Genomic DNA, 22,855 nt, shown 5'->3' with positions numbered 1-22,855 from the left:
TTCCAAATTTCTCAGGACTGCCTAGTTTTCTATTGATTCCCATTTTTCACCAGCCTGTGTATTTCACAGAAAGATGGAGACAGACCAGCCAATTTTGATTCTTGTTTCCAGCAGGCTTTGATGCAAATTTACTCAATTACAAATTTTCAATTGTGTATTTCAGAGTTACAGTTGCAAAGCGCAAACACATTACCTGTAGCTGTATCTTGCATATTTTATATTTAAATTAAGATCCATAATATTAAGTCATAACCACACATACCATACAGTATTCATTTTAGTCACATTCACAAGAGAACAAATTATCTATTTTTATAAGGTACTTAAAAATGCATAATGAGTTACTCTCTAAGTTTATTTCTTTGGGATTTTACCCGAGAATTAAAATTTGGGGCAGATTACAAACATTTTTTTTAAAAGTTAGAAGCATAAAAATAATTTTGAACTACATACATAAAAACTGTACAAGTGTGCAATGCATATTTAATGTGGTTTTTTTCAATATATGTTCTTTTGTGTCTCTTCAAAATCTTGTTTTCAGGAGTAAAATCTGAAAGCAATTCCCCTAATCCCTCAAACTAATTGCAAACATTTGCAGGAAAAGGTAGGTACCTTTCAGATTAGCATGTTAATTGTAGATAGCATGAGCTAACAATCTTTCTTAAATCAATTGACAAAACCTCCCTGTGGAACCAGATAAAGAAGTGAACAGCATATGATTCAGCTATTCTCTGCAAAAGGTGCCTCACAATATGCAAGAGGCCTTGGTAATTAAAAGTACATCTGAAGTCAAAGACATCCTATCATATGCTGGGGTTTTGTTACAATTCATAAATATATTGTTTGTAATGACTGACCAGGGCTCGGATCACAAACCACACTAAACCAAGCTATGACTTAGAACAATAATGCATGTACCCAGAGTGAAAATCACAGCTCCTTTGTTCCTCCCTCTTGTCTTGCTGCTGCAATATCCAGAGTGAGGCCATGATTTGGCTTAGTGTTAACGTACAAACAAGCTCCAAGAGTATTAATATGAAATGCTGAGTATTATTGAGTTAATTTTGTATTTTGCTTTGAGAAGTGATACAATGAGACTAGAGTCCATCTGTGTGCAGCACAGGCCAGTTCTTGAACAGTCTCAGTACAGTACCAACACAGTGCATTGTTGAATATACAAAACTAGAACAACCCGTGGACTGAAGATAGCATAAACAGTTAAAAACTAGCAATTGCAGTACAAAAAAAAAATGGAACTCGGAAGATGTTGCATAACTAAAGTCACATATTCTTCCCACAAATATATGCAATACATACAGTTTAAATTTAAAAAAGAATTATCAATATAAAAATAAATATCTATTCTGAATATTTTGCATTGTTACAGTCTGCATAATGCTGGTATTAGGCTAGAAGATGCCACAAATATTCCAGTCAGGCACATCACAGATGGCAGTTACTTCTATTATTTTGGTGATGTTGGTTTACAGGGGCACTCTGTTTTCCTTGGCCCACTTCTTCATTATACGAACTATGTACTCTACCTGCGGGTTACCCGTGCTCCTCAAGAGATGTAACACCTCCCTTAGGGTATCTCTGAAGACAGAAAAGACAAAGATGTAAATAAAAATGAGGACAAGTCTGAAAGAGAAAGGATTATTTTGCAAAGTGCCACTCAGCAGATGGTAAGAGTTCTGTCAGCAAAACAGCGAGTGAAGAAGTTTTCAGCAATTGCCCTTCTTCCCTGCAGCTTCTTAAATGCACTCTGGGCGGTAGAGGCACATGGCTGAAAACTATTCCCCTCCCTGCTCTGCTGATAGAAGCCCTACCATCAGCTGAGCAACACTGTCGGATACCACAAATTTTGAATCCAAATTGCTTTGGAAAGTATGTGTCCCATTGCACAAAAACTGCTTATCCCTGTGTCTCTTTATATTGGCCTTATTGAGGTGAACCCCTAATGTTTAAGCTTTCTTAAAAATGATTATTTACTGCACATTTTTCTTTTTTTATCTCTTGGTAATTCCTCCTTTTATTTCAGTTGTATCGATGTTGTTTTTTCAACAGCAGGACTAAAGGAAGCAGATGAGGCTCCCAATACACAATATATCAGTTATTAGGACTTTTTAACTGAAAAGGACTGCACCTTCATCCTTCTGTTCCTATAAACCAGGGTAGAGAACTCAGGGGCGAAATGAGGCCATCTAGGCCTCCCTATCTGGCCCTCATAACCCTAGGCAGGTCACAACCCTAACTGGCCCAGCTTCACACCCCAAGTGTTTTTGCCTGACTGGGATGTGTCCTTGAGCTCCCTCAATACATTTTGCTTGTCTGAATGGAGGGTGGAAAGGGGTGTGCAAGTGCGTGTAGAAACTATCATACTATACAAAGGTAAGTTTTACATTTGTTCTGCCCACTTTTGCCCTGGACCCCACCCACCACTAGCACGTAGCCCCCAAAAAGGTTGCCCAGAAGGAATGTGGCCCTCAGGATGAGGAAGGTTCCCTGCCCCTGCCATAAACATTTAACAGTGAGCTAGAAGAGTGTAAGAATCCAGGGCACTGACCCCAAAGTAGTACAGAGAAAATCAGTGTACATACTTGGGTTCTCTGCCAGCTATGATCATCTGGAAGATGCCCACACAAGCACCCCTTTTGCCTTCCCAGTATTCAGGGTTAGGATCCAGTCTTTCCAGAACATCAAATGCTTTTGCAGAATAGTAAAACTGGCCCATCTGTACAGGAAAGAAAGTTACATGCTCAAGGCACCAATCTTACATCAGAAATATAAAATAATACAGCCATTCATAAGAAGAACAAATAACAGGAGCCAGGGGAAATTTTCTGATCCCAATCAGGGGATCAGGCACACTCCAATTTTATAAACAGGCAAGTTATGAAAATCATATTGTGTTAAAACACTACTGTAAAGAAACACTTAAATCATACACAGAAGGGAGCACAATGCCTCCAACTAAATAATCTGCCAATTGCACAAACAGTTCTAAACACTCCTCGAGATCTAGCTGCACTAATGTATTCATCATAATGCTAGTTGACTTGAAAACAGCAGTAAAAGAACAAGCCTAAGTTAAGAAACTTTTATTGGCTTAGCTTGAAATACTTTAGATACCTAGTGAAGCATGCTAGTGAATGAAGTTTGCTTTCCAAATAACACTGTTGTGCTTGTTTCTTAAATCTTAGAATTAAAATTTTATATTCACTACTAATATAGGGAATGAATTTTGCTCAGAGGTAAAGTATATGCTTTTGCAGGCAAAATGTTCCAGCTTTCCAAGGGCTGGAAATATTCAGTTCATTAAAAAAATTCAGTAGTCTCTTAGGGGGTAATAACTGATACTAATAACTAATGATGGGAGGGGAAGAGAGGGAGGCTCACTTTGTAGCAGTCGTTTGCAATTAGTTGCAAAAGGCTGAAAGACTCTCCTGAGGTTTCCATCTTCAGGTACAGCTCCCAGGCTAGTCGTGGTTTCTTATTCATAATGTCTGCAATTAACCAAAAGCTAGAGCTAGTAGAGACATGTCATCACATAGTGTTTGCAAAAGTGGATAAGCATTCTAATCAGCAGTACACGTCTTTATTTCTATCATTCAGACAAGGTAAAAAGCAATGTAACACACGCAATGAACTGTTATCTTAATTTATATAAAAGGCCAGTGCTTCTACAATTCTGCAATTAGGAGATTCAGATTCTGTGGGACAATGCTCATAAACTATAGACGTATCATGCCTGCCTTGGAATTTGAGCACATGGCAGGTATCTCCTAGTGACAGGCTGAACATTTGAATAGACAAAAAAGGTCTATTAGAAAATTCAGTTAGTAGTCCTCCTGTTTACAACCCCAGTTGCTATTTTCTGCTCTTCTCTATATAATATGTACACAGAAGTTAACACTCCTTGTATTTCTACACTTATTCCAAACAAGTATACACCAGTAGCATTAATTTCCTTTGCCTTATATTGCTCTTTTGTGGTCATATAAAAACACTGGTCAAACAGATGAATGGTATTCGATTATAAAAGCATTTAGTTGTATATACCCAGTTTAGCATAAGTATCTATTTCATATCATGTCTGTAATTTTAAGGTCCATTTAATAGCAATGCTTATAAGGTTCCCAGAAATATTGGTGTTTTACTATTCTTTGAAAGGAGGCTTATTACTACTGCACTTTAAGAATAAAACTTATAGATAACTGTCCACATAATGATTACTATGTATTTACATTGGTATAGCTATTTATGCCTGGTGTGCTCTGGTCCATGGGGTCACGAAGAATCGGACATGACTAAACAACAACAGCCATTTAAAAATATAGTGCCCTTACCTAGAGTTACTCGACACCAAACACAGTAGAAACAGTTGACTTTAAAAGCAATTAACACTTATAAGCTATGAACAGCTAACACCACTGCACTTTTACCAATGGCAGAGGATGATACCAATTCAGCATTTATTTTGCTACAATATTCTCTAATAGCATTTAATTGTCTGACAATTCTTCACAGAGCTCAGTAATGGAACCAGGATTCTAAAGAGGCAACTGATTCCATTTTTGAGAGGAATTCAGAGCTCTGCATACATTATTACATCAGCCACTTTGCACAATATTGCTGCACACATAAACATGCACACTGTAACACTGGAAAACCTCAATTGTATAACTTCCTGCTGGCAGGAGCTACCACTGCAATTTCCGTAACCCCAGTGCTCTTGCCTGCGGACTGTCTTGACACAGTGGTGCATGCTCTAGTTATCTCCAGCTTGGGCTACTGCAATGTGCTCTACGTGGGGCTACCTTGAAGGTGACCCGGAACCCAAATCCATAAAATAAAATTTCCTAGTTTTGTGCAATTCTTGCCAGCTTCCCCCCACCCCAGCAATGTAACAGCCACGTCTAAGTTCATCTAGATTATGTATGAAGCTTTTATAGAGATCTGCCTGTCTGAACCTGTCTGACTAAGAAACCAGATGGCATATTCTACTTCTGGCTGTGTTTCTGGACACCTTCGTATACCTGAGAATCATCCCAATCTTGACTCTTCCTGTTGGGAGGTCAAAGTTCACCCCTTGCTATGTTTGTGTGGGTAACTGGAAAGTTACAGGGCAGAAAGTAACAGCCCATCCTATTTTAGAAGCCAAGAAAGGTGATGTTTAAGAGACAAACTATCTAAGGGTTCTCTACTGTATTGTACCACCTGTATGTATCACTTTGAACCCAAACTCTGAGCCAAAATATCCTGTTTCATAAAATTATCACAAACTCTCTATGGTTAGCAAGAGCCATGTGGGCTGAATTTCATGCCAGATCTTCTGTCAAGATGGCTGCCTTTTAAAACCCGTAATATGTGAGCATATTTGGTATCAATAGCTAATGAGAACTTCAGATTTCTCTCTCACAAATGTAATTAAGGTAGAGTGCTGCAGGGACCAAACAATTAAATGTTTGGAAATTTAATTGCAGTTGTCTCAGCTGTACTTGTCCCAAAGAACAAGAACAAACAAGAATTTTTACCAGTACTTGTTCTGCTGAAATATTTTGCAAGTGATACCAAGACACCACCTTTTCCTTGAGTAGACTCCCAACCACTCTTGCTTACTCACAGGCTATGGCAAGATTTTCTTCTTGTAGGGCACTTGCCTCTTATAAAGTTTAAGTAGAGATAGCAACAGGGCTAATGCAACAAAAACAAAAAAAATCTACATTCTATAACAGGGTAAAGTGACTCACAGCAGCGAGCTAGCCAGCTGAGATAAACAAAATCATTCTTTATCTTCTCATTTTGAATCAAGAGGAACACCTGAGGGGGAAACAGATAGAAAAAACAAATGTCTGTTTGCATTAAATATCTGCTGTGTGATATATACCATAAGTATGTGCCTACTTCAAAATACAGATGAATCTCAAATAACAAAACATTCAACAGAATCAATACATAAGAAAGTTTCAAGACCTAAAAAGGCCACAAGTAGGGAAAGTCAGTCAAAGCAGAAGGATAATTAATAGCAGTCATCTAAGCATTATATATTTTTAGAAGTAAAGCAGAAAAAGGCTATCCTCAGAGCATATCCAAGATGACCCAGAAGGTAATCAGGAAGTGTGTTCCTTCCTTGCATGTGGTGTTTTTAAAGAAGAAGCTACATACCTCCTCAGCCTCACTAGTATTGCCAGTAGCAGCTTTGGCCTGGGCATAGTTAAAGTTAAAAGTGTCATCATTGTAGAAGTAACTCTGGAAAATAAGTTGTGCACAATAAATAAAAAACATACTTTAAAACTTGAAGATGTACCAGACAATAGAGTAAAAAAACAAACAAAACACCTTTACAAATAGTAGCTCAAATGGCTTTGTGACTCAGTACATAGATGAAACATTCCACAGCACTGGCCACAATGGATTTGGGGTAAGTTCCAAGCCAGAAATTGCAGGGTGGCAGCTTTCTTTAGTACGCCTTTCTTTCTGGGCATGTTAAATCCTGCTGTGAAAAAACTGCCTCTTTCTCTAAATCTCTACCCAACTCTTCAAAACATTCATGTCTAATTCCATAATTTAGTTCTGTGAGTGCTGAAGATCTCCTTAGAACTATACTACTGTACTGTATGTTCAAATAGTTTGAGTTCTTTAGTGCGGCAGTCCTGGAAAGTGATAAAACCATTTCAGAACTAAATTGATAAAACAGTGAGTAATTCATGCATGCAGTATTCCTATTTGCTGCAATCCATGAGTATTCTGTACTTAATGTGTACCCACATCTAAAGAGAATTGCATAAGAAATGACCATTGGAGTCAAAAGCAGGAGAGATATATGATGTACTATGGTTTTCCCAGTAGTGATGTATGGAAATGACAGCTGGACCATAAAGAAGGCTGATCACTGAAGAATTGATGCTTTTGAATTATGGTGCTGGAGGAGACTCTTGAGAGTCCCATGGACTGCAAGAAGATCAAACCTCTCCATTCTGAAGGAAATCAGCCCTGAGTGCTCACTGGAAGGACAGATCCTGAAGCTGAGGCTCCAATACTTTGGCTACCTCATGAGAAGAGAAGGCTCCCTGGAAAAGACCCTGATGTTGGGAAAGATGGAGGGCACAAGGAGAAGGGGACGACAGAGGACGAGATGGTTGGATAGTGTTCTTGAAGCTACTAACATGAGTTTGACCAAACTGTAGGAGGCAGTGGAAGACAGGAGTGTCTGATGTGCTCTGGTCCATGGGGTCACGAAGAGTCGGATACAACTAAACGACTAAACAACAACAAATATGCATAATAGGAGATGTAGAATATTTATAGGATTCTAGATTTTTTCCACCCATTTTTATGAATAGGTTACTTTTAGTGTGACAAGATGAAAAATAGGACAAGCAACCTTTAAAAGTTGTATGTAGAAGACAGAATTTCACCAGTCCAACTACACTTGATGAATTTCTCTCTTCTTCCAACAACTATTAAAGGTGCAGCAGCCTGTCTATTTTTTTTGCCTGGTCACCCTAATTACATTTGCTGCAGCTAGATGCCACATTCGCTAATCATGAATAAACCGAATGTACACATGCACCCTTCTCCCCTTGTGCATTCAACTTAATATAGCATTCCCTGGTTTGCCAAAACAGAGTTTTCTGTGACATTCAAACTGGCAAACTGTGATGTGAGCAATCCCTGCAAACTAGGATTGCAAACTACAGATTGATTCTGATTTGGCTGGATTGTTTAAGACAGATTGCCAATTCAGGTAACATGTCAAATTGTTTCACAGAAATATTTTATTAAGCCAGATGCACGAAAGAATGAGACAGCAGGTATGATCCATGATCTGGAATTTCAGGAAATGTGAGGTCAGAATGCATCCACTGTGTACTGTATGGTAAGATACACCCCCTGCCCACATACTCTTGATACAAAGGACAGCCCAGAGCATATTGTCCTAAATGCTATTTCTGCTCATTTGTATAACTGCAGAAGGGCAAGGCATTAGTCAGTACACTAAAGCTTGGCCCCATTCAGCATCAATTCTCACTTATGAGATTTTACCTAGGGTTTCCCACACTTGGAAATATTTTCACAAACAGAAAGCTAGACACTTGCTCTTTAAAATTAAAGTGGAGATTCTTGGGATGCTAAAGTTCTGTGGAGATACTGATTTTGTGCTGTTACTGTGTGATCATTGAATCATAGAAGGCATCCTTATTAAATCCCTGTCATATGCGCTTTGGGATAATTCCTTAGATCTTTCACAGATAAACTTTCCTATTTGGTTCTGCCCTTACATAAACATGGCCAAGGTGACCACACCTAAGTGACTAAGAATTTCAGAATGGTAGCAAAATAACAACCACGTAGAAGGGGAACTTGATCAAAGCACTTTTTTGCCCACATCCATGCCAAGTCCTTGCCCGGGAAAAAGCACTGTTCACCTCCAGTTGTGGGAAAGTCATTTGTGCTGATATCTTTGGCTGTGTGGGAGGTACAAAGCACTTCTCAGACACACTGGATGGGAACAGAAAGTGGCAGAATGCCAACAGACACCAAGCCTCAGTCAGAATGGAATGTGTAAGCACCAAATTAACTGTATGATCAGATTATGAATCAGGCTTTGTTCAGTGCTACCAGTCTTCAGGTATGTCTCACCAGCTGCTTACTCAAGCACTTTTATTTAATCAGTTCTATACTGTACTCCGTTTTTAGACTCTCTTTGTGGGCCTTTAATTTTTAATTTGCTTCTGTTTTCATCTCTTTCATTCCTTTCTACAACAGCCCAGTTCTCATGTCACAAAACTATAGATAATGGTTTGTTCTGAACACAGAAATTGCTCCTGTTTCATTCCTCCTCCCTAGTGCTAGTGGGAGCAGCAAACCATGATCCCTATTCACCTTTCCCCCAACATGTCTATCTTGTCTCTATCATGTCTCCTCCTACTTACTTCTCTAAAGTAAAAAGTCCCAACTGTTGTAACCCTTCCCCATAGGAGAGTTGATCCACACATTTTATCATTTTGGTTGCCCTTTTCTGAACCTGTCCATTTTAATAATTTGTTATTATAGGAATAAATAAGAGAGCCTTTGCAATAGGCTTGGAAGTCCAAACAGTGAGACATTTCAAAGATGTATTAGGACAACTGTTATTAAAATTAGTAAGTTAAATATCTGGAATTAAGCATGGATAGGTAAGTTTGCACACAGCAGTAAATTATTTAGGGTGGTAAAGTCTCAGTCAGTGGGGGGAGAAAAAGCTCCAAATGTTTTCTTTAAACTGGATAGAATGTCCACAGAACGGCAGATGACATTCAACAGAAGCACAAAATCCTAATTACATACATAGTGGAGTTTAAACTGGAACTTAGAAAAAGAGGGACGATGATCGAATGCTCACTGAAAATGCCAGAAAAATAAGGCACAAGCACTTGTGAACTTTTACAATGTTATATGATTTGGGATCAGGTTATCTAAAGTACGGCCTGCACCTATATTTACTTAAGTGTATAAAAAAGCTGAAATAATCACCAAAGTTTCTAAGAGGTGTATATGACCCTGTCCAAGCTCAAAAGTCAGCATCACATGTCGTTCTCTCTGTCCTGTCAATAAGAAAGCTTAAGCTGATGGGTACCGGATATTCAGGGCTTGACCTATACTTCTGAAACGCAGTCATTCATAAAGTGTATATTGCCCTTTCACTGGTGGTTTTAAAACGAATTCTTAAGGCATTTTTGTTTTGATCTGCCTTTATTCAATTGATGATGGTTCACTGATAATTTTTCAAAGGGATGTAATGTATATTTTAAGATGTTTCTTTTATATGTTTTATACAACTTTTTTTTTAATGCTGCCTTATGAGGGCACTTGCCTCAAAGGGCTGAATATATATTTATATTTTAAAATAAAACTCTCTCAGAAATGTGATTGAGATAACCATCCCTTCTTTCAACCTCCATTTTTTGTGTGGCAAGTTTATGCATCACACACAGAAAGTAATACATGCTAAGATTTGTAGGAGACTACCAGCTGATATAAAACGTACTAACCTTCACTGAGTTAAGGTAAATAAGGACATCATCAAACTGCCTGAGCAGAAAGAAGCAAGATGCCATGCACTGTCTCCCAGGGATTGTATCTGAAGAACAGAAGTTATATGCACAATATTTGAGTCTGATTAGTTTATTTCTGAGATAACATAGTCTAGCATCTCTATATATAATAGCCCAGAACCACAATCTGGCTACCAGGTCAGTTTATACTTTGTGGTAAACAAGTCTGCACTCAGAATAAATTTGACAAGTTGAGAAAAATACCCCTAAGTGTTTTTGATATAGCATATTACACATATTGGTTTCCAACTCAACTATCAGTCAGGTGTTCTTTCACTATTTTCCTCTCTGTTTCTTAGCTGACCAGCAAGAGCGTCCTCTTGTTTTGGGATAGTGGAACTTGCATAAACATTTCCGTTTGCATAAAATGTAAGCAATACTTCCACTACACAAGAAAACATCCCAGTGTAAAAATAGTCTTATGCATGGTTGAACCCAGGGTTCCTATAAAGGGGGGAAAGAGAGGCTCTCCTTATGTATTATATTGAAAATATTTTAGAGATGTAGCCATATTAGTCCACTGCAGTACCTTAAAGAGCTTAGTGTGATATGAACTTTCATAACCTATGCAGATTAGGATGTACAAATTTAAGATCAGCCTAAACAATGTACATATGATGATCTGTGAAAATGCAATCTGCGTGTCGAGTTCCTCAATTCTCCTGTTATGTCTTCTACAACTTTTCCTAATTATGTTATGAATTTTCTGCTAGCAGGGGATAAGCAAATGTACAGGAATGTATAGAATAGTCAGGAAAGTGAGCAATATTGTTAAGCCATGATCCAAGTAAGGCGAATTAGACATTACAGCAAACTAGACATAAGGCCTCTGTTTTTGGTGGCAGATGTAAGTACATTGTATATATATGGTTCAGGTCACTAAGACAGAGAAATATATTAACCATGTTTTTTACTTGACCCAGGTAACAAAATGGTTGCATTCACTGGCAATATTGACATCTGAAGGAATGAGAAAACAGAAAAGTTAAAACATACCACATTCACTGGCAGATCCTCCTACCAGCTGAAAGAACTGCTGAGCAATTTTCAAGTGGTCTCTCTGGAAAAGGAAAAAAGAAACATGAAATCCATGAAAGCGCTGAACGATGGGGCAGAGCAAAAAACAGATCTTTGGAATATGGAGACCAAACTAAATATTACATGCAGATGTTATGTAAAAACAGATAGAGAAACAAAGTTTATTATTATGATTTCGCTTTTAAAATAATAATATCAGTGTAAAATAATAGAGCTCTTTTAAAATCCACTACAAGGAAACAAAAAGTCATTATCCAGATAACAGACTTCAGCTAACAATAGAGAATAAAAGGGTTTTAGTACCTTGGTTATCTCCTCATCCACCTGCAGATGCCAAAGGAATTCAGGCAGTATGTGTGGGGGCAACAAACCTAGTTTCTCTGGTTGTCCGTAGACTGGAGAGCCTAAGTTTAGTGACTTTCAGAAATATTCCACCTGTCACAAAAATGTTACTGTGTGCAGGATTCCTGTTCAGTGTCCCAGCTATCCAACCTTGCCTTTGTGCAGCATAGTTCATTCCTCCACCATCAAGTCTTTCATTTCCCCCTCCCTCTCCATCAATACTCTGCATTCTGAGGCCACAGAGCACACTCAGTCCTCATGGGAGTGTCTTGGGCTTTGCCTTCTTAAATCCCACTCCCAATATTTTTTCTATTTCTAGAAATTCTGATGTTCCCCTAAACATGCTGATATCACCCTATAGCATTAACATTAGTGTATATGATTATTCACAATTCCACATTTTCACTGGCAAATATGTAGGAAATACAAAAGAGCAAGAGGCGAGTTAGTATCAAAATCAACCTGTTAGCTGAATTGCAATGTGTTCTCGTCTACTCCACATGAATTACTGATGCAAAAAAGGTATTGTACTCACTGAGCCCATTTCCTGCCCAAGGACTGCATTCACCACTCCCTTTAGAATATACTCCTAGAGAAAGATTATATAAAATGAGGCACCCATTTACTGAAGCTTTAAAGCAACTTGTGAAGTATTCTGTTCAAATTGCTTTACAAATACATAGATTTCTGAATAGCCTGTTTCCATGGTTTCTTAAGTAACTGTATTAAATATATAAACCAAAATCAATCTTGACATGCACAGTTAGTAACTTGCATGAAATTATAAATGGGGGGGGGGGGGATCTTCTGCTCAGTTTTCCGGTTTTTCTTTTGGCATTTACTAGCTCTGAACCTAATTTGAAAAGTCTGTCAAATAAATGCTTCTCTTCCTATAAAATACTGTTTCCATTCACTGTCTTTTAGTACAGAACCAGCATAGGTTTTAAGATCTATGTATTTTCCCCTGAAGTTTTAAGCCAATATATTATATGAGAACACATGTTTAAATGAATTAAGATAGTGCATATTGAAACAGTTTTAAAGTTTCGTATGAATCTGGAATAAATCTCTAAACTGTAAAAGACACTGCAACATGTTATTTGTGCTCCTTAAATATTTTGACAATGTCTTAAGGTTTTCACCAAATGTGTTGTGCGACTCATCCTTTCGTCTCTCTCAAACAAAGTGCAAACAATTAAAAGATATGTAGTTAGATCCAGAATAAGCTACTAACACTTGGTTTCTATTGATTTCAGTGTAATCTAAGACAAGTCAGGACTACCTTTTCACAATGATTTCTGTGGAAACAGGGCTACTAATGTACTGTACAATCCTAAGAATGTCTACTCAGAAGTAAGATCTATTGAATTCAACAGGACTCACTCCAACTGAGGTTAGGATTGCAACTTTAGTCTGGACCCAACCATTTTTAAAAACGGATGAAGATCTGCGTGCCTGTTTCGTTTTGATCCAAGAATGATATACTTTATGTCCAAGTAAAGTAAACAGATTCAAGTATCTTCTTTTAGGAAGGTGTTCCACTCTATGACAGAGCCTATCCCAGATGACCATGTCTTCCATTATATGTATAATCATATCCAAAAGGTTCCTTTTACCTGAGGGGTTGTAGGTTCCAGGTCTTTAATCAGATTGTAGGCTTCCTGCACATCATCTGAAAGAACACATTACAGTGCATATTGTATTTTCCATGTCACCTTCCCACATCATAATTCATCTTTCCATAAAGGCATTCAAAAACAAAGGATGAAAAGGAACCATAAACTGCAACAAATGTGTACTTGCTGATTATACATTTATTTAGTCTTTATAACAAACATGGGTTAAGTCATTTTTTATTTTCTGCTATTTTTTCAGAGCAAAGGTCTTTTTTTTTTTATAAAATGGACTAGCAGATGCCTTCTGAACAGTACAGGGGCAAGATAAAAAAAATTAACATTCTTTTCTCTCATACATTTATTCATCCTGTGAGGATGGGACAGGAAGAGGGCTAACAGCCTGTGACTGAGCTTCACCTAAGAAGAATTTTTGATGCTCAGAATTGCATGGTAAGATTTTGAAGAACTGTATTTTGACTCAAGATGTTAGAAATTGGGCTTTTTCTGCTAATTCCCATCATTGTTACAACCAAGAGATAAAAGGTAATTAACTAAACATTTATTCAGATGTATAACTCACACAAACCAAGAACTGGAATTACACTTAATTTAGGCAGACTTTTTTTTTTTACTAAAAATGTTTTTTTTTTACTACAAACATTTAGCATCACAACAAAGATGTTACAGATTCTCCCAATTAATATGCCTAGGTTGCAGTTTATGGGAAACAATGTTGCAAAAACAAATCTCACATTGTATAGCGTTTTGCATAGAGGAGCAGACAGATGCCATGTAGCTTCCTTGTCTCAGGTGTGCTTATTTAAGTCCTTATAAAACCTCTGTATGGAAGTACAGTTGCAAAGCCATCTTCTGATGGCTCAGCTGCCGCTAACTGCAACCAAGCACACAAGTCTTATTTCATAGCGACTTCAGGAAAATGAAATGTTCCACTAGCAAAAGAATATCTTCTTGGGCTGATCTATTTTTTCAGTCATTTACAGCTGTCTTTTTTCACAAGCTAGGAATCTAAGCAATTTATTTAATTGTAAAAAGTTACCAACCTATATGCCAGTCCTCAAAACAAAGACCCCCTTGTACCCTATGTGGAGGAAAAGAATCACTTTAAGGGACAAAAGAAGTCAAAATCCAGAAGATGTGCTTACCTTGCCGAAGGTAGTAGATTACTAAATTCAATCTGGCTTCAGGAATGACATCAACCAGGGGAGGCAGTACTTGGAGAGACCCCTCCCCTCCTCGGAATACAACCTGCAGAAGAAAGTCCTCACTGCATTAGTACAGCAGCAAGCAACCTGCAGTGAACAATCTTGCCGTGGTATCTTGGTTTAAGAACAGCCCTGTTTACGAACTATTCAATTTAAGAACTCCGCAAAACTAGAAGTAGTGTCCTGGTTTGAGAACTTTACCTCGGTCTAAGAACGGAATCTGAACGGTGGAAGAGCAGTGGTGGCGCAAGGCCTCATTAGGGAAAGCACGCCTTGGTTTAAGAATGGTTTCAATTTAAGTACGGACTTCTGGAACGGATTAAGTTCATAAACCGAGGTTCCACTGTACATGCATTTTGAAATGTTTATTAAACTAAGAGGCAACAAGCTTCTGGTGAATTATGAATGTGTCATATTTTCTGCTTTTGAATTTTACAAGTTAAATATTTACTCCACCACTAAATTTCAACAATTCGTGCATCATGAAAATACCAATTCCTGCACAGCTCAAAACGATTATCTTTATTTTTGTACATGACATCTTAGTTTCATAGACAAATATTCCAAAATAAGTTATTGGGGTGGGCCTAGGGGGTGGGGAAAGAAACAGAGGGAAAGATGACGAAGATAAAGATTGAATACGAGCAAATGCAGTTAGTTGTGCATACTAAGAAACTTGTCTAAGGAGAGTCTTTATAGATAACAAAACCTTTTCACAGCTGGGGTTAGTTATGCACAATTGAACATGGGGAAACAACTGGAAGAGAGGACTAGGTTTACAGACTACTTGCACCTCACACAATACTTTATTGGGCCAGCCAACAAGACATTCTTTTGAATGCAGCCTATAACTTCATAAAAATTATGCAAGCTAGTTACTTTCATAATTGATACTCACCAAATTGTGTTTAATGAGTTCCTTAGCAAACTCAAACGATGTTGAAGCACTGTCCATCAAGCTCTTAAGCTCTGCCTTAATTTTTTTAAGAAATTGCAAAACAGTGTGTGGAAGAACAGAACACACAATCAACAGAAGTAGCCATTGACACTACTCAAAAAAATATTATCAGAGCTAGTTTGAGATTTTTTTGGGGGGGAGGGCTTGCACAAAAATGCTCTCAACATCCCCTCCCAAGTTGCCCCACCTCTTCTTTACGGCTGCCCATTCACTTGCCCTCTCCTGTTGAACCTAATCTGCACCACTACCCAGAGGGAGAACAAAGCTAGCAGAAATTGTTGCTCCTTCTCCTTGCCCTGGTCACTGCTCACTTGCCTTGAGATTCCCACCTTGCAGGGGATTGGACAAGATGACCCTCGGGATCCCTTCCAACTCTACAATTCTATGATTCTAGGACAAGCAGAGCCATGAGGTTCCAGGAGTTAGCCGCGTAGTGCCTCTTTTGGGTGGCGTGACTCATCGGGTGCCAAATGATGCCAACCCTCTGAAAGTGGTCCTGCATCTTATATTGTGGACCTCAACTGCCACATGACTAATTCATTTGAAGTGACACCAGCGTAACTAAAAACACATACATATAGTCAAATAGACCATATACTGAGGTACAAAGCATACAGTTAGAGCTTCTCTACAGAAACTGAAATATTACTTCAAAACTGAAACTTGCATGAAGGAGATTATGACTTTAGTGAGAAAAACATTTTAACAAAATACCTCAGCAGCCTTCCCATTGTAGAGTCGGAAATGATTACAAGCCTTTAAGTTAAGAGCAATGGTGCTATCAGGAACTTGCTGAAGGTAAACAGCTAGCACCTCTTGTGAAACATCATAATAATCCAGTTTGTAGTAGCACAAGGCAACATATACATTGAGAGCCAGGTATTCCCTGCAAGACATCAAAGTTCAAGACACCAAAGTTTATTCATTTAACTACATTCAGTGGCAGAAAATTCACCTAAAGCAGAATGCTCCTAAACGGAAATGTGCAAATAATACAGCACATGTGTATTCATGTTCTATCATTGGCAGAATGGTTTGTAATGCATTTACAAATGCCTTTTGCTATGAACAATAGTGTGTGCATGGAAGGATTAGAAAAGAGTTTCCTGAAACTACAAGCAACAACCCAAATGGGATCACTAAGACCTATGCCTTGAATACTGAGCATATTTTAAGACATTTATGAAGAAATGCAACTGTTGAGTCACTTTATGTTTATGCTTAATTATAAGATGGTTGCTTTCTGTTAAATACAGGGTTACTCAGAGGCTGTGCTTGTCAGGGAATTCAACAGGTGAGCCCAGGAAACTAACACCCAAAGGTGGTGGAGAAGAAACCTAGTTACAATGGGAATCAGAAACTTAGGAAAACTCAACAGCTCTTCTGTTTGGCTAAAAGGTTGGAAGGTGGAATACGGTCTATAACTGAAGCTGGCCAGCAGACTCAGAAAGTCACAGCTAGAAATCAGAAGAAAGAAGCCATGACAGAAAGTGTTGCAGCAAACCTGAATTCCACAAGAAAGAAGACGAAAACTGCAGTGCAGAAGGACAAGGACAGCAGTAGAAAACCTCTGGAATGCAACCATGCCCACCTGTCAGTCACCTAACATTGTATGACATCAGGCACTGAGATCTGTAATCTCCAAACTCTGTTATCTTTTATATAAGAACTAATTGCTAATATAAGGAATCTGTGATCTCTGATCTTAGTGCTAAGTAATTTCATCCAAATTACTTTGGGAGGTCACAGGAAAATTTAAATCTTACTACTGGATCCCATTGGCCCAATGTTGTGGGTTGTACTATAGTGAATTTAAAATAAGAAGCAAGATTCTCAGAGTATAACTCTAACTGTTAGAAAGGGATACACTAAAACTTAGCCCTTCTCCATCAATAAAATGTCCAAAGAGTAGAGAGAATGACAGAATGGGAAAGAAAAATATATCCAACCTGTTATCAAGAAGTATACGTTTGTATATATCAATAGCCTCTTGGTAATGAGACCGCATATAGTGGATAGATGCTAGGCTTAGCTGATCTTCTGTTATGTCTTGCAGATTCTGGTGAAAGCTCATTAATTTCTTCTCATCACCAAACTATATGGGAAATAAGAAATAGTATTACACAGATGCAGGACATACTACATACACACTAATAAATACAGCTGGCAGTAAGCAACTACTCTTTATCCTAGTAAATTAGCTCTCAAAAGTTACTAGCCCTTTTTTAACTAGTCTGCTGGAAGTTAGAAGAAGGGGGATGGAACTCTCTATTGTGCTTCCAGTGGCTTGCTGTATCTCTATGCTGGGTGCAGAGGACAGGGCTTCTCTCCTCTGGTCGCCCACTTGCTTTTCGTGCTTGCCATAGAATAAGGGCGCACTTCTCTCCTAGCCCTCTCGCTCACCTACATGGAATTTCATGCACTCATCTGTACACAATTCCTTGTTGCCTATGGCTATCAGACAAGTGATTAAATAAAAGGCTTCTCTACATATTTTCAGGTCTCTACCATCTCCACCCCATATTTCCCTAAGATACCACTTCTCTTTCCACTGAGTATAGCCTTCCAACAGGTAACTTATCCCTTAGCTCTCTTTCTTCTTGGGTCTTCTTACCACTCCGCTTCTGGGCTTTCATCCTCTGTGCCTACCCAGCCTCTATCTCTGCCCTACCTTTCTGCACCTAAACAAGTCGGGCAGGATTCTCATTCAAACTAGTAGTATTTGAAGATGGGGGAAGGTAGGGTCAGAGTTTCAGAATACCTCCAAGTACAAAATACTACTTGCCTCTGCATGGTTTTGTTCCCTACATACCTTGTGTGCTAGATGGAACAATAGGCGATTCTGAAGTCTACTTTTGGGAGCTGAAAGAAAATCCGAAAAAAGCATTAAAACAAAATTTTATGCCAACACTTGGAGCAGTTCAGGGTTTGTAAATATTCATGACTAACACGATGAATTTGCTCAGGTGCACCACCTTAACAACACAAATTTGTACATTTCAACTTGGTGGTACTTACTCCGAGATAAATATATATAATATTATAGCATCAGCTATCCGTCTTACCTTTCAAGGCTGCTTGTTCAGCTTGTGTATACATTCCCAAGAAGAAGTAAGTGCATGCTAGATTCACCCAAACATCAGGGTTGCACCCAGATTGCTTTGTCAGCTCTTCATATTCCTGAAACAAGTAACAGTTTTTGATATACTGCTGCCATAACCATCAAACAGAAATTATAAATTTTATTTTGAGTTTTAAGCCATCTTGAGAATTTATACATATTCTTAGTAACTCAATCAATCTGTACCAACAATGTTGCTCTTTGCTTCTAGTGTATTATCAAGCAAGATGTACTACTAACACTTAGGGAACATGTTGTATAAATATTAAATGTTTCATGTTTATTTTTTCAGGAATCCTTACAGCAATGCAGGTCAGTGTTATTACCTCTGAATTGCAGAGGGAGGTTAAAGACATACATTCCCAGTGCTGACCTGTTTAACTACAATACACTGGTTCTCAGCATGCCACCAGTTAAACTGACCACTTTCAACTGACCAAGAGCCTCCAAGGCAAGTTCAAGAGTTACTCTTTATTTCCACACTAAATTTTAACCCAGAAAAAGAGACTATGCAGGTCTTTAATTAACAAGTTGGCATTACAACTGTGTTCAATGTGACAGAGTTTAAAGTTGCTTACTACTTCTAAATTATGAGTGCAACAGTGCCAATGACTGTGTAGACCATAAGCCAGAGCTGAAAGAAGTTGAAAGAAAATTGAGATACTGGGCACAAAAAGAGATAGGCTGTTTGGGAGAGATAAACACAATTTCTCATCCAGCTCCTGATCTCTTAACCATCAAGGGTTACATATATACCAGTTTTTACATTAGATGGGGACATGGAAGAACTCACCAATTTCAAGCTATCCCAAATAAAGTTTTTTAAAAATGTGCTTTGAAAAATCAAAATTAAACGTGCTGCCTTATGGGGAAAGAAATATAAACACAATTCTTTTTACACCAAGACATATTTTCCTTTACAAAAACATAGACTTTTGGAAAATAGCAACAGCAAACTGACAATACCTAACCCTATTAATTGTGCAGTATGTAAGTCAAATAAATAAATAAATAATCCTGCCTTCCCCATCCTCATGCCTCTCAGATTCACTAGTTCATAAGCACGCATAATCATAAGCCAGTGTGAGGATATACCATTCTGTTTCAAGACTTATAGTACAATGGCATGCCCTCTTTTTGCTGAACTGCTCTAGGACAGGTCTCTTTCCACTCCCAACTGTTTTTTATATTAAGACAATATCCCCCTTCCTTCCAAAAGGAAGCAGGATTTCCTCACCTCACCTCCAGTGCTCTCTTGTAGTCACCCAGATGAAAAGCACAATATCCAATCCAGAGGTCTGCATCTTCATCTTGTTCCCCAACATGACGCTTAAACTTCCAGAAGGAAAACATTAAGATTAAAATGATGCCCAAACACGGAAACTTTCATATGAAAGTTATTCCTAAAAGTAATTTTATGCTGGCAACTTTCTAGAATGAAACCACATGATACAAATATGTAAAGGTACATATGATACAAATATGTAATGGTTGACATTTTCAAGGGTTTTAACCTGGCTCACCTTCAAAAGCCTTAAGTGTTTATGACATACATAAATGTGATGAGGAGGCTGGAGACAAGTAACATACAGTAACTTGTTTTTAAAATACTTTGATAGCTGGTTTTCCCAACTTAACTCTGTGCCTTTAACAACAACTTGATAAGCAGAAATTCATTGGTTGGTCACAGCATCGCCAGTACCAAAACCAAACTACAAGTAGCCATTAAAGCTACAGTGCCTAGTGCATATGGGGAAAAGATTCCTGCATTGCAGGGGGTTGAACTAGATGACCCTTGGGGTCCCTTCCAAATCTACAATTCTATGATTCATCAGAGAAGCACAAAGGCTATACGCCTATGCCTTACTGTAGAACAGACCTCCTTCAAAACAGAAACTTTAGTATTTAGACCAGGGGTGGAAGAACCACAGGCCCAGGGCAAAATGTGGCCCTCAATGCTTCTCTCTCCAACACTCAGTACTCTCTCCAGACAATGCCTCCTCCTTAGGCCACACCCCTCACTGTTCCTCTTCCATGGCCTCCTTGGCTGCTTTTCCTGGCAAGGGTGTGTCTTTAAACTGTGATAATACCTTTTGCTCGCCTTGTTGGACAATACAGAGACAGGTGTGCGTGTGTTTTTATAGAGGGGAACAGGATAGTAGCAGAGGAAATGGTGGGGCTATGTCACTGTCCTGAGCACATCCCGCCCAAATGAAGACAAGCAATTTGAAGTTTAGTTCTTTAGTGGCAAAGCACTCAATTACATCAGTTCCTGAGGTGCAAGGGATATACACCTCACTCCTGCTGATTAGCTAACTAGGGATCTGCTTCTTCAAACTTATGCTCCAACCTGGATAGTTGGAGTAACAGCGTGACCACAGCCCTTCCAACTCACTTAAACCCCATCTGGTGTGATGTATGCAAGCAACTAGCAACTTCTCCTGTGTGGCAGCTCCACCTGCTCCTGTCACTTTAAGCCCCAACTTGTCCTTGGGAGACAGCAGGGGAGAGATAGCAGAAGTCTCTCTGGGACTGTCTCTTCCACCTCCGAGTCTTCCTGCAACTCTGTCCTGGCCTCCTCTCTTCCTGTCTCTGGCTGACACAGAGCCGCACAAATTGTTGGCCCTTCCACTGGATCATCCTCCTGCTCCCCTGCCTCTTCTGCCCATCTCTCGGACTGCTGCCTGTCCCTAATAGCCACTCACCTGATGTCCCTCCAGCTGCATCACTGCTGCATACTGAGGCAGAGAAGGGGGTGAGGTGACAGCAAGATTGGCACGGTGCAAACGTGCTGGCAGGGCACAATCTGTATGTACAATGCCAAGCTTGCCCCTCCCCCTTTCTATCCTGGTATGCAGCAGCAAAGCAACTGGAGACCAAGTAAGCAGGGCAGCTCCACCACACCATCTACTACTGCCAGAGAAACATCTGACTTTTGTGTGGCTTGTAGCCTACTATACAAAAGTATGCATCACATCCATTGCCCCACCTGTGTTTTTTCTTTTGCCTCCTGCCATGGCTGATATTGGCATATCCCACCACCCTCAAATGCTATCCACGAAGGACTGGAAAAAGTTCCCCACCCTGATTTGGACATTAGAAAGTGAATCAGTCGGTATAAAACTCTTGCTTTAAATCAGGCATAGGCAAACTCGACACCCCAGGTGTTTTGGGACTACAACTCCCATCATCCCTAGCTGTAGTCAGGGACCAGTGGTCAGGGATGATGGGAGCTGTAGTCCCAAAACATCTGGAGGGCCAAGTTTGCCTATGCCTGCTTTAAATGAATATAAGTATGCAAGTGTTCACAGGCAAACTCTTTATACTGTAATCCATTTTGCTCATCCTCCTGTGGTTTTGTGTGTGGAGAACATTAGATTTCTTGTCCTCATCCCACAGCCTTTGGAGTATCAGCATTACACACACTTAACATCCTAACTGTATCAGGATGGTGAACAGTACTTAAGAGTGTATAAGTAATCTTCTGGAAGTGGTACCAGGTCTCCAGAAGAATGCAATTCTGTGCAGTGGTCAAACTTCACCTCCTACACCTCACAAAGCAGGAAAAATAAAAGCAGGCTGAGAAAAAAGGAGCACTGAGGCTCTTCACTCTCCCTCTGTAGGAATCAAAGGCCGGAACAGGAGGGTGAATGTTAAGGCCCCTTATTTCCAAGGCATTAACTCCCACTGGCCATAAGGCTACCATCAGCCCTGAGCCCATCCCCACGAACAACCCAGCGCCGTCTCTGTCGGTTCTTGGCGCAAGGTCCGCATTTTCCAAGCCGTGCCCCTGGTACCTCCAGTAGGGCGATGGCCCCAGTGAAGTCCCGCTGGGTCAGCAGCTCCTCCAGCTGCGGGATTCGCTTGCCTTTCTTTTTGCGCTTGTCAGCGGACTGAGAGCCGCCCCCGACGGCGGGCTTGAGCCGCGAGAGCATCTACAAAAGGCGGAGGGGAGGGAAGAAAGAGCAGAGACAGGTGAGGGGGGGCGCGCGATGAGGCTCCGCTAGTCGTCGTCCCCCCGCCCCCCATTCCCCAATTTTCCGAGGAGCCCCTTAAAACATCCCTGCCCCTCACCATTTTGCCCGCAGGCCTAATCCGCAACCACTACAACCCGCGGCTGCTTTACTGTTTCGCCAAGGACTCTGTTCCCCTGGCAACCGCGCGGGCGGGCGGTAGCTAGGGAAGGGGAATCTGGACAGGGAAACGTCAAATAACGACCGGGTGGCAACTGCCAGCCATACTCACAGTTCCGCCGCTGATCCCGCGCCACGTTATCCCAATTTGCTTCAGGAATGCGTGCGCGCTGGCGACGCAGCAGAGGCGGGGACGCAGCCGTGGGTGTTTTTTCGGGGAGCGGGGAGGGTGGAGGAAGGAGAGGCCCACTTGAGAGCCAGTCTCCGCCAGGGCTGCATTTTACAGACAAAGCTGGGAAGCTCGCTGGTTGTAGCTGCTCCGAG

At 39.9% G+C, this 22,855-nt stretch overlaps 1 protein-coding gene across 3 annotated transcripts; it reads right to left on the bottom strand.

Moving 5' to 3' along the window:
* Nucleotides 1-336: 336 nt before the first annotated feature.
* On the bottom strand, nucleotides 337-22,811 carry IFT56 (intraflagellar transport 56). Of its 3 annotated transcripts, none has more exons than XM_028746497.2 (18): nucleotides 22,644-22,811; nucleotides 22,196-22,333; nucleotides 19,641-19,733; nucleotides 18,343-18,457; nucleotides 18,090-18,139; nucleotides 17,227-17,372; nucleotides 15,992-16,163; nucleotides 15,218-15,292; nucleotides 14,260-14,362; nucleotides 13,097-13,152; nucleotides 12,016-12,069; nucleotides 11,097-11,160; nucleotides 10,038-10,126; nucleotides 6,169-6,252; nucleotides 5,754-5,823; nucleotides 3,400-3,506; nucleotides 2,601-2,734; nucleotides 337-1,596 (listed from the first exon to the last, which is right to left on the bottom strand). In XM_028746497.2, the coding sequence occupies exons 2-18, from the start codon at nucleotides 22,331-22,333 to the stop codon at nucleotides 1,485-1,487; spliced, it is 1,662 nt and encodes a 553-aa protein (XP_028602330.2). In that variant the 5' UTR covers nucleotides 22,644-22,811; the 3' UTR covers nucleotides 337-1,484. The 3 variants fall into 3 exon arrangements, with proteins under 3 accessions (XP_028602330.2, XP_077791562.1, XP_028602331.1); XM_077935436.1 differs by lacking the exon at nucleotides 22,644-22,811 and adding an exon at nucleotides 22,473-22,599; XM_028746498.2 differs by lacking the exons at nucleotides 22,196-22,333; nucleotides 22,644-22,811 and having other exon boundaries at nucleotides 19,636-19,731.
* Nucleotides 22,812-22,855: the final 44 nt, after the last annotated feature.

The sequence above is a fragment of the Podarcis muralis genome, chromosome 10 (assembly GCF_964188315.1).
Source record: "Podarcis muralis chromosome 10, rPodMur119.hap1.1, whole genome shotgun sequence".
NCBI classification, from domain to species: domain Eukaryota; kingdom Metazoa; phylum Chordata; class Lepidosauria; order Squamata; family Lacertidae; genus Podarcis; species Podarcis muralis.
This window is presented reverse-complemented; position numbering and strand designations above follow the sequence as displayed.

Bases quoted from the DNA above. Each gene is read 5' to 3' on its own strand.
- IFT56 (XM_077935436.1), bottom strand. The intron at 15,293-15,991 runs GTATTTTGTTAA...AAAAAAATTAAG, and splicing joins ACAATGGGAAGGCTGCTGAG to GCAGAGCTTAAGAGCTTGAT. The intron at 10,127-11,096 runs GTATGTTTTAAC...TCTGTTCTTCAG, and splicing joins AGGATCTGCCAGTGAATGTG to ATACAATCCCTGGGAGACAG.